Below are 12,479 nucleotides of genomic sequence, written 5' to 3'. Positions count from 1 at the left end.
TTAATTGAAAGTGGAGGGACTGAAATGCAATTGTTCAATAGTAGAACAAGAGGCATTCTAGAACTGTCCTTGAGGCTATGGACAATTTCAAATGATATTATAGGGTTTCTAGAATATCCACGTGGATATATAGGAAGTTAGATAATTACCCAGTTCAAGATAATATTATTATATTGAGTTTGGGTTTATCTATGGTTTCCTGACTGCACTATATAAAGGCCCATAGGGCGATGTTTTTCGACCACTCAAACCTTAAAGAGTATAGGCCAAAATTATGATCTTCTTCCCCTCCCCCTTCTTTCCTCAATATCCTTACTGCTTGTGTTGAGTGTGAACCACTAGAGGCACGACACTTATGGTGCTTGCTTCCAAAAGATCAACAAAGGGTGTCTTGATTGTTTGCTTACACAATCAATAAGGTATGTTTCCATCTTATGAATTCAGATTTAGATAAGAATTTTTGTAGTTTTGACTTTTGATAGTTCATAGTATGTTGCCTTTAAGTGAAAGAACTAGATCCTTCATAGGTTGCGTGTGACCTAATCATTTAATTGTTAAGTGTTTTTTCGCTTAGTGCATAGAATTTTTGTAAAGAACTAGATCCTTCATAGGTTGGGTCCATATCAACCCAACGGCCGGTTTCATCCAACAACCTATTTCATCCAAGAGAGTCTAGCCTATCGGTTTATTTCAACCAAGCATATAACATGTACGCGGAGTCATGAAGACGACAAGCATATAATGACACCTAATGTCCTACATAGTATAGTGAGAAACTCACATGAACTAAACAACATAAGTTCAACAACAGAACAGCTATCGCGCTACGTAATGCCAAACTCTGGCTAGTCCTTAGTAATACTCAAATTTACCAAAGTACGACCAAAATTCAAACTATTCAGAAAGTCAACCTTGGTCAACTGGGCACGCCATGCTATATAAGGGCACCCCCGCGCCCACTACAAGACACAATAATCAGGTATCTCGGCTAAAACATACCTTAGTCATAAACCCCCAAAAGTTGTGTCGTGTTAGGGAAAGGAGTGTCGCGTTTAGGCCTTCTTCACAAAGTGAAAAGACTTAATCCATTAAGTCAAAAACCCAAACTTATAGATCTGGTCCTCAAAAATGTCTTAATCGATAAGGTTTCCAACATTACACATTAAGACACTCCAATCAAGCAAGATCTGAATTTTAAGTCTGAAAAAGTCCAAGAATGCATCTTTCTCGAATTAATCAAATAAGTCCAAGCCTTATACTTTCAAATTTGAATCAACATGATGTCCAAATGGACAAAGTTTCCAACTTTATCCATTATAAAGCCACAAACTTCCAAGATCTAAAACTCTAAGTTAATAAATGACCAACAACACATCTTTTTTCATGTATGGAGTAAAGACAGGGTCGGTCCAAAGCTATGGTGGGCCCATGGCAAAAAGAAAAAATTGCCCCCCCAAAGTCATAAATATAATAAAAATTAGTTCGAAATAGAATGCTATAAAATGCATTATTAATATTAAAAAACATAAATATGGTCACAACATTACAAAAACAACTTGCCAAATGGGTAACCTAAAATTCAAGTAAGAAACATTTATTTTCACTAACTCAGAAAGAATAAAGTTAGAAGCAAAACATTAGAAAATTTGAAGGCAGAAACATTTATTTTCAGTAATTCAGAAATTTGATATTGTAAAAGAATAGAAAAAATTGCCAAATGGGTAACCTAAAATTCAAAATATCTTTCATATTACTAAGCAAAATATCCAGAATATCCAAAGAAAATAATAATATCATGGATTTCATATATAGGTTTGTTAGTCTTATGACAAATCAACAAAAAAAAAATACAGGGCTTAATATGGGAAATCAAGGCACTACTCAATATCAAAATCTGGTAAATTGCTAAAGCATCCAAAAAAAATTGAGATTTGAGAATTGAAACTGAATTACTAAACAGAAGGCTAGAAATTAAAATGAAAAACTAGATATTCAATTGAATTGAATCAATTTGATACAAAAACAAAATTTTCCTAAATTGGTGAAACAAAAATCTGCTTCCTTAATTCTTCATATCCCTCTTTACTTGAATCTAATGAAACGAACGAATTGAATGAGAATTAAGAAACTGAAATCGATTAGACGATTACCTGGTGTCCTTGTCCCTGCGTAGGTGTGTCAATATCGGTTTGTTTTCAGCCTTCTATGCCCATCTGTAACTGAAATCGATTAGAAATTGAATCTAATCGTTGATTTCAGTCTTCTGCAATGAACTCGCAAGTTGCACTGTAGCAGCCGAATATGAGAAATTCAACCGATTATTAATCAGTTTATGATTATCCGAGAGCAGAGAGATGTGTGAGATTATAGGAGACAAAGTGAGAATTGAGAATTGAGAATTGCGAAACCGGAAACTAGATGTATTATATCTAGATTCGAGACTATTAGTCGTTAGAGATTAAAGATTGTGAGAGAAAATAGACGATTCAGTATCAAGGTGTGAGGCGTCAATTCAATTACCTAACGATTCATATGGCGCCCTAATCTCGATTTCCCACATTCCCCGCTACCTTCCTTAGTCTCGTTCCTATTTGATATTCACAGAAAGCGGAATCACGTTCAACACTTCAACGACGTCAAGATTCAAGCTACCCATTCTACTAATTTGTTTGGGTAATTGGGTTAATGTGATTTTGGACTAACTTTGGGCCCTTAATTAAATATAAAGATAAATAAAAGTTATATATACACTATATATTCCAGAATACTTAGGCCCCCTCGAGTCGTAGGCCCTGGGTGGTCGCTCGGGTCGCCCACCGTCTGGAAGACAACTCTTGCATGCACTCTTTACTCCATTAAATGACCATATGACATCCCAAATATCAGTTAAGAGCTCCAGAGTTCTTCCAAATCAATGGAATGAGCCACAAAGGGACCAAAACTTACTAAAATGGACCGAAATCCCAACAAACTCTTAGATCTATGGAGGAAACATAATAAAGTTTAAAACTTTAGAGTTTGCCAAGGTCCAAAGGTGTTAAGAAGGCTTAAATCTTCAAGATCCATGCTTCCTTTCCCAAGCTTTCATGTATCATCGCCCAAGAACACCATAGGAGCAAAAAAAAAGGAGCACCGATATGAATTTAGGAGATATGATGAAATCCAAACACTTTAATGGAGGATAGGGTGTCATTAAAGGTGTTCTAGAGGAAGCAGAGGCTGAAAATTACAAACCATAGGGTTAATGGCCTTTACATACTCCAAAAACACTAAAAAACTATGCATCCCACTAAGAGGCACCCCCTGCTCATTTAAGAGGTGCTTCTCACCTTTAGCATAGTTTCACATATTTTCATATTTCAACTTCAAACAATTATAACTTTTTTCATTTCAAACCCGTTTCCAGTGATCTTTATATGCACGCGAATGTATTATCGAGCCCCAAATCACACTTAATTCATTAATACATAGAAAAGTCAATAATAACACTTTTCTCATTTTACCCCATTGGCTTCAAATCACAATTCAAAGGTTTAAATTACTTAACAAAAATTATCAACATCTAATAATGTATAAACTTTATTCCCTTAAAGCCCAAGATTTTTACTCAATCAAATTATTATCCACTATCCTGCAATTAGAAACATCGTACAACTGGATGATACACTCCGGTCTAAGACATCTGACAATATAGTTTGTTCTAAAGTTCTTAATTGTAAGTGACTCATCTCTTTTGATAAAAAAAAAAAAAAGACTCACTATAGGTTATGAGTGTATGATAAAGACAAAAAAAGATGTTTTTTTTCCGTGTAATGATACAAAATCTTAAAAATTATATATAAAACAATTAAAAGGAAAAAAAAAACAAATAATTCATAACCATGTAGCTCATTCCAACATAAAATATTACGAATTGAAGGGGGTAAATCAGTAAAATATCTCGTACCTATAACTAGATGCAATTGAATGCCCATTGGACCCCGATACCCCATTAGCACCATGATAATGTAATTGTGACATCAATAATAAATTCTATAGTTCAACAAAATATTTATATTTACATTTATATTTTATTTTTTAGATATCGTTTACAAGTCTTTCACACATACACATTGAAAGCTTACAATACCATGTTTTTTCCTTAATTGTTAGACATATTATTCAATGTTGACTTGATTATTAATTCAATATTTTTCTATAGTAAGGTCTCGTTTGATAGACATCTTTCCAGATCCAAACATATATTTCTGGTTGAATGGACCGGAAAGATTGTTTGATACGCATAAAAATTGATCTTTTCCGGTAAGATATGTCTTTCCCAGAAAGCCTCAAAATCATATCTTTCTGGTTGAATAAGCTAGAAAGACAATTGTGCCCCAAACACCGCATCGTTATTTCTTAGATTATTAATTTTTTTTAAATAATTCTTTTAATTTCTTTTTTATTGGATTATTATATATTAATAAATATTATTTTTAATATATAATATTTATGTATTAATTAATATTATTTTAATAGATTACTAATTTCTTTTAAATAATTCTTTTTTATTTCCTTTTTATCCATCCCACTACTATCGGACATAAACCGGGTCAATAATCATACATCGAGTTATAAAAATAACACTAAAATAGCTAGAAAGACTAACAAAGCAACATCAACTTGAAAATTAATAAACTAAAAACAACTTAATCGAGATTCTATTTTGATTTTTAAATGATTATTGTATAATTTTGATTTTATATAACAATTGGTATGTTTTTATAATTATTCAGCTACTTCATACATCACAATATAAAACAACAAAGTAATATTGTCATTTTTCATCATTTAGCACAATCAATCATATGTACAATCAAACAATATAGTTCATTTTTCAGTTAAAAAACTTTCTCATACAACATTTTCCCGAACAAAAACTATCAACCGGGACCTTACTCTTGATTCATCTTGAATTGTCTCAAAGTTTATAATATTTTTGTAAAACACAATATTGTTGGACTTATTTATTTGTCCATCACAAATTAATTAACTATAATAAAATATACGATTCGGTAACTTATGGTCGATAGATTCTCTAAGTTTTGTTTTATTAGAAGTATATTGAGGGTGCATTGTTATTAAAAACTTATATTTAATTACATGTTAAAAAAATTATTTGTTTTTCAACATGACCAAAAAACGAAAACATGGTAGGTGGATTCAAGACACAATCCATTGGAGTTGGTGTCTCCCTTTATTTGGAAAAAGATTCCTTCTTTTATTTTGTTTTGATTTTCTTAAGCTTGTAAAAAAGTTTGATAGGTTTATGAAGTAATTTTCTACTTTTAAAAGTCAAACCTATAAATAAATAAATACAAAGTCTATTTTTGTTTCAAGCCATTTTAGTTGTAAAATTTATTCATCCATGATTTATGGCATGGAGAAATAATGTATGATTTGAGTCTTAAAAGGAATACTATCTTTTATATATATATATATATATATATATATATATATATATATATATATATATATATATATATATATATATATATATATATAATTAATGATCGACTAAAACCTATATATAAGGTTGGTACAGGTTCATTTGAGATTATGTTAATTTTATAAGACATAGAGATAAAAAAAAATTAAAATAAAAAATAAAAGAAGAAATCAAAAAATTATATATATATATATATATATATATATATATATATATATATATATATATATATAGAGAGAGAGAGAGAGAGAGAGAGAGAGAGAAATTAGTATCATAAAATCGTTCGCCTGGATAGAACTTGAGATCTTCAATCTAAGAGACAAAGTTTCTACCAAGTTGATTAGTCCCACATTACCTTTATTAGCATCAAAATAAAAAAATGTAAAAAAAATCGTTTTTTTAAATATATTTGAAAGTTTCTAAAAGAATATTACACTGTAAATATTCAAATAGAATTCTTAAAATATTAAAATATTTTAATATTCTATTAAAATTGTTAATTATGTGAAAATGTTCTAATATTCTACTAGAATTGTTAAAATTGTTAAAATATTTAAATAGTTTATTAGAATTGTTTGAATATTTATAGTCTAATATTCTAGTAGAATATTTTTTGTTTTAATATTTATATTGTAATAATCTAGTAAAATATTTCATGTATATTTAAAAAACGGTAATTATTTATTTATTTTTATTTTTTTCTTTTCTTGGATAATCTAAATGACGAAAATAATATTTAAAAAGAAAATCGAAAAATTTCGTTTATTTTGCATTGTAAAATATTTTTTTTATTTCCATAAGGGATGAAGGAGTCGTTTCCCTCCTCCCGCTGAAACCGCTAAACCCTAGGCGGAGGGTATCGAACCCGTACAATCCCAAAACCGCCGACCCTATCTTCTTCAACTTTCCTATTTGATTTGTCTCCCAAGCAGGTTTCTCAAACCGCTAAACCCCTCTCTTTCTCTCTTGCTTTCATCCCTTCCACCCCTTTCCTCCTCCGACCCGCTAGGACTCCTTCCTCCCTAATAAGTGGCTAAGATTACGTCCACATGTCTCACAAAATACTTATAATCTTAAATGAACATAACCCTATATAATATGCAAAAAGTATATATATTTATATAATTACATAGTAAATATTTATTATTCTTTAACTTTTAACTATCTTATATTATGAATTAAAGATTACTAATAAACTAATCAATATTTTCCAATATGTTAAACATATGAGACATCTTAAAGTATTTTGTAAGCTATTAGTGTATTTAAATAAAAGAAATTACAGTATTCTATAATTAACCTCGTAAAGAGTAAAACCTCTCAATTTGTAACGGTGAGGAATGAATAAATGACTAATTTTTATAATGATATTATTGAAAACTTGTTTATGGTGATTTTGAAGTGAGGCACACTATTTGTATTTGCAGTGTGTTAAATGTAAAAAGCTGAATAAATGAATTTAGAATATTATGGGGAATAATTTTCATATTTTAATTTCTAGAAAGAAACACGAGGGAGGGAGGGAGGGAAGTTTTAGTGGGTCATGTCATGTCATGTGAGGAGGTCACAACTGACAACACAACACAAAGTCACAAACACCCAAACTCACGTGCTCCAGATTTCATTTCCTTCTCTGTTTTCTCCGTCACAGTGTGTATAGTAAATTATACTTATTATAAAATATACGCATTTAAGTTATATATATATATATATATATATATATATATATATATATATATATATATATATATAAACTAAAAATATGTAAACATTGGAAGAAGTTCTTTATTTATAAGATATAGATGGTCTAATCGTTAACCAGTAAAGATTTTGTTTAATTCTAAAAATGAATCCGAATTTATAAACCTAAAATATCAATCGTTTACTTAGGAGTTAGGATGCTTGGGATTGTTTATTATTTATTTATTTATTATGTGATAGGTTTATCGTTTTGTTATCTATAATAAAAAATAATTTTAAATGTTTTGATGAAATATAATATAAAGCGCATAATATAAAGCCTTTAACTTATTTGAACTTGTTTATGTGGAAATTAATTTATTATTTTACTCTGTTTTAATTTAAAAAATCATATGTATCACAATCCTTGTGACAAACTAAGCTACCAATGGAAACAAAACATGTGTCATTTACAATTAACAACTTGGGAACAAACTATATTGTTAGAATTCTTGACCAGAAGGTATACCCGATACACCTATTGATGACTCTTCTTAGGGTATGGGGAGTGGTCACCATCAACCCATCAAAAAGTGTTGTTATTTCTACGTCACGTTAGCTTTATCACCAACACACTATACATTGAAAATGGTTACCACTATACAATATTCCTTTTTTTGTAAAATTATAGTAAATAAAATACATAATTTATAACATAAATAAATTTTGAAAACACAAAAAAATAAAACCACATTTCATTAATTAAAAACATAGAAATTTAAAACCTAAATTACTAAAATAAATATATAACATAACAAATAAGACATTACACAACTTAAAAAATATAAAATTTTAAAACATAAAAACCATAAACAAATACTACTCATCATCGTCACCGTCTTCATCCGCCTCGTCGTTATTGCCCTCATCCTCTTCGTCTTCATCATCATTTCCCTCTTGGATTTGTCTTTATCATATGTGCTCGGTCAAATCGTGACGTAGATTGTGATGCGTTTCATGGTTTTGTATTTCTAAAACCCTAAAAAAGTATGTCGGGCTGCCAGCGTGTATTACTGCAGGTGGATTATGTATATATCGTTCCCGATATATGAACAAATAGTCATGCCCTCTTCTTCTATTATCATGTTATGTAAAATTACACAAGCAGTCAACACCGTCGTTAGTTTTGCTCTATCCCATGTCGTATCGGATGTTTGATTATATGTCACTTTTGTTTTAGGACTCCAAATGTTCGTTCCACATCCTTCTGTACAGATTTCTGTGCTAACTTGAACAAATTTCGTTTTTCATCGACTGGAAATGAATATGCCTTGACAATTATAGCATACTCTGGATATATACCATCACCTAGACAATACTCATACTTATATTCATTTCCATCCACAATGTATGACATGTCTGGTGCTTTACCCTGTAAAATATTGTTGAATAACGGAGACGCTTGAAGCACATTCAAGTCATTGTTGGACCCTACCATACTAAAGAATGCATGCCAAAACCATAGGTCATGTGAAACAACTGCCTCTAATATAACAGTCGGGACCCCATGATCACCTCGTGTGAATTGACCAAGCCACACATTGGGACAATTTGCCCACTCCCAATGTGTACAATCAATACTACCAAGCCTTCCTGGAAAACCACGTTTAGCCTGATGTGCGGCATACAATTGTTCAGCATCACTTTTAGTCGGATGTCGCAAGTATATGTCACGGTAAAGCTCAATAACATACTCACAGAAAAGATATGTACAGTCTCAACCCGTCCTCTCAAACATTTTCAAATACTCATCAGAGGCGTCTACAACTATGTCATGTCCTAATCGTCTAAGAGCGGTTGCTAGTTTCATTTTATTTACTTCTTTTTATAGTTTATTTTAGCATATTTCATTCATATTTTAGTTAATCCCCATGCATATTTTCCTTTTTGTTATTTTATGACCACTTTTGGGTACTTTCTAGTTTTGTGAGCTTTATTGTAGATTTCATGGAGACTAGCGGAGCGGGATCTCTGGGAAGCAATTGGACTTGGAGGACAACAAGGATTTTGGGCTTAATGGCTATAGAGATGATGCATGGAACTATTTGAAGGCTTGGAATAATTAAACTTTAAATTTGCAAGATGCAGGAGAATTCTCGAGTGTGTGGAGATTGACGATCGGGGGATTACGGAAGCTATGGATTGTTTAGAAAATGCTAATTGGACTTAAAATGAAGAAATCTTGCAGAAAAATTGGCTAGAAGCTAATCAGACTCGAATTGGGCCAAATGGGTTAACTTGTGGAGGCCCATCAAATGAAGAAGATCCACCCCCGTCACGCTTGCACGGCCTGCGTGGATTCCTGCATGGGAATTTTTGGGATTTTAATTGGAGCTCTATATGGGGAAGGTTGGTGTGCCACTTTTCTTAACTTTTTCACATCCGAAGTTGGGAGCATTCTCTGGAGAATTTGGGGCATTTTGAAGATCAAAAACCATGAAGAACATCATCATTTTTCTCTTGAATCTTGTAAAATGTTTGGTACAATCTTTACTTACTTTGTTTTCATGAGTTTAGTCATGATTGGCTAAACAAAACTTGGTTGACTTTGGTGAAATTCTTTGACTTATGTTGAATGTTGAAGACTCCATGAACTAGTTCTTGAATCTTTATGAGAATGTTTTGTGTTTTGACATTTTAATACTACTTGTATGTTTTTATTCATGAGTTTAAATATATTTGTGGTGATTAGTTGACTAATTTCTTGATTAAGTAAAAGATCCTCAAATTAGCAAGCAACAAATGATTTTTGTGCTGGTTTTACTTCACACGATCATAAAAACATTTTCTCCAACATGGTAGTGAAAGCATTTGACTCCTCTTGGATTTGGTGACTTTTTGGTTCTTAATGCTAGTTAACTTTCACTAATTACATGCTTAGTGGAAATTGTGACTTTGACTAAGGAAATTGTTATGAGCTTCTCTAACCATTTTAAAAACTAAGAAAAGTGTAGGTAAGCTCAAGCTTCTTGGATTACTATAGCCAAATTAAGGATTTAAAACAGGTATTGCATCATTAGATTCTAATGATATGTTCATTAAAAGTCAAAGTGAGGAAACCTTAAGTCAACCATCTTTCTCTTATTGATTTTACATCAAACCCTTATTTTTGTTGAATTGTCCATTTAAATCTTTTTTTAATCCTAGTTTTATTTCAAGTATTTAAAAAAAAGACCAAAACCCCCCATTTTTATTTTTATTATTATTTTACAAGTATTTTTACAAAGAGATTTTTCATAGAGTTATAAATTTAAACCAATCTCAGCGGATTCGACCCCTTTACAACTATAAACTATTTTAGTGTAAAAGATATAGGATTATTAATTTTGTTGGCCTCGACAACCACCAACGGTCGTACATTTTTGTATTGTAGTAAAACCACGTTTACCTCTAACATCCCATCTTAATTGGAAAAACTCATAATTACGTTCCAAATCTCTAGCTATACGTAAGAATAAATTTCTACTAATATGAAAACGTTCTTCAAATTTCGATAGATCATATAAACTATCAGGGGAAAAATAATCACGTACCAAATGTCCATTTGCCGCCTCTCGATCCCGGTTGATCCATTTTCTATGCTTCTTCTTGCTGTGTGAACTTTCGCCTCTCTCACGAACCATGTCTTGTACCGCAGACAATAGTGTTTGCAATACCAACTCGTCATCAGAATCGTCATCCATTTTTTTGTTGAATGTGTGTGTTTGATTTGAAAGAGTTGGTGGGTTTTGTTTTGAAAAATATGTGTATAATGAATGTATATATAGAGATAAATTAAATTAAAAGAAAACATAATTTTTTTATTAATGCGCAAATGGTCGAAAATTTACTACCCAATCACCTCTTCCGTCTGCTTATGTCCTCGTCGCCACGCCACCACCAACCCACCAAAGTCGGGGGTGATGTTCACGCATGGAGAGAGCCTCCATGTAAGCAGCTCATGCGTGGAGCTCTCTCCACTCTGGATAACCTTACGGTAGAAATTCACCACACACTGTCTACCATATGTTACTCCTTCATACATACCTATTAGAAACATTTTTGTGTTACATCCTAATTTTACAATAAATTTTTCATTTTTAAAATCAAGATAAATCTCATTAAGTGATAATCAAAGTAAAACCATTATTCAAAAACTGAATTTCAATTCAGAGTATTTAATAGGAAAACACACTAAAATCTCAAAACATAATTTGCTGACGAATGTGTACAGTTACACTTTCGTCTACCCACGATCCATAGAAATGTCTGAAACTTTTTAATCCACAACTGTAAGCACAAAACTTAGTGAGTTTCCCAAAATGTCACATACAACACATAAAACTATGCATATCAGTAACAACTTATTTCCGCCAGTGGTCTGTTTTAATCAACGACATGTTTCAGGCCACAACATATTTTAACCTATGACATGTTTTAGCCAAAAGACTGTTTCAGCCCACGACATGTTTCAACTGTAATGCCCTCAACTTTAGGGCTACACAATTAAGATATACTAAGTGACAACTATTATAATTTGAAGCCTTGAATAGAGAGATCGCTAGTCTTGCATGTTGCAGACTACATATTATAAGTATTTTAAGGAATTCATCGATAAGCGATAAAAATGATATTTTTATGGAAGGTTATTTAGGATAAATAATCTTAGCCAAAGTTATAGTAGATGTGACAAGGATTCCACACATCTAAAGAACGCTGAAATCCGACTTCGTATGAAAAAAATTATGATCGTTTGAAGTTTTGCGGTCAATCCTATACATCAAAATATGTCATAAAATTTGAATAAGAGATAGGTTGCTTATTAGATTAAGTAATATAAACAAAAGTCATAGTAATATTAAACCGAGAGCGTGCATGTAGGGAACGCCTAAATCTAACTTTGTATGAGGAAGTTATGATTTTTCGAAGTTTCAGCGCAATAGTGCGGACATAGAAATCAAAATTCAAATCGGATTATTGTAGCCGAAACAATCTACAAGACAGTTGAAGATCTTTGTGAATAGGGTTATGTCGATATAAAGACAGTCGAGAACGAAATTTATATGAAAGATTTATGATTTTTATACGGACTTTAACAGTCTAAGTTTGTTAAAAGTATAAATTTAAAAATAAATTGATAATTATCCGATGGAGTCTAAATGAAAGTTGTAGTACTCGTTGATAGTTACACGTGGATATAAAGAACATAAAAATCGGAGCTCATATGAAGAAGATGTGATTTTTTGAAAATCTGAAAAAATTACGTGCAGGC

At 31.5% G+C, this 12,479-nt stretch overlaps 1 protein-coding gene across 1 annotated transcript; it reads right to left on the bottom strand.

The window, feature by feature from the left end:
• Nucleotides 1–8,393: 8,393 nt before the first annotated feature.
• LOC145063961 (uncharacterized) lies at nt 8,394–10,911 on the bottom strand. Its single transcript, XM_079011509.1, has 2 exons — nt 10,762–10,911; nt 8,394–8,840 (listed from the first exon to the last, which is right to left on the bottom strand). Exons 1-2 carry the CDS (start codon nt 10,909–10,911, stop codon nt 8,394–8,396), a joined length of 597 nt encoding a protein of 198 aa, XP_078867635.1.
• Nucleotides 10,912–12,479: the final 1,568 nt, after the last annotated feature.

This window comes from Lactuca serriola, chromosome 7, assembly GCF_051521515.1.
Source record: "Lactuca serriola cultivar US96UC23 chromosome 7, Lser_US96UC23_V15, whole genome shotgun sequence".
NCBI classification, from domain to species: Eukaryota; Viridiplantae; Streptophyta; class Magnoliopsida; order Asterales; family Asteraceae; genus Lactuca; species Lactuca serriola.
The sequence above is the reverse complement of the archived record's forward strand: the minus strand, read 5'-3'. Positions and strand labels throughout refer to the sequence as shown.

Coding starts and splice junctions, on each gene's coding strand:
- LOC145063961 (XM_079011509.1), bottom strand. CDS start 10,911: ATGGATGACGATTCTGATGACGAGTTGGTATTGCAAACACTATTGTCT. Junction 8,841..10,761: donor AGGCGGCAAATGGACATTTG/GTACGTGATTAT, acceptor GCCGCACATCAG/GCTAAACGTGGTTTTCCAGG.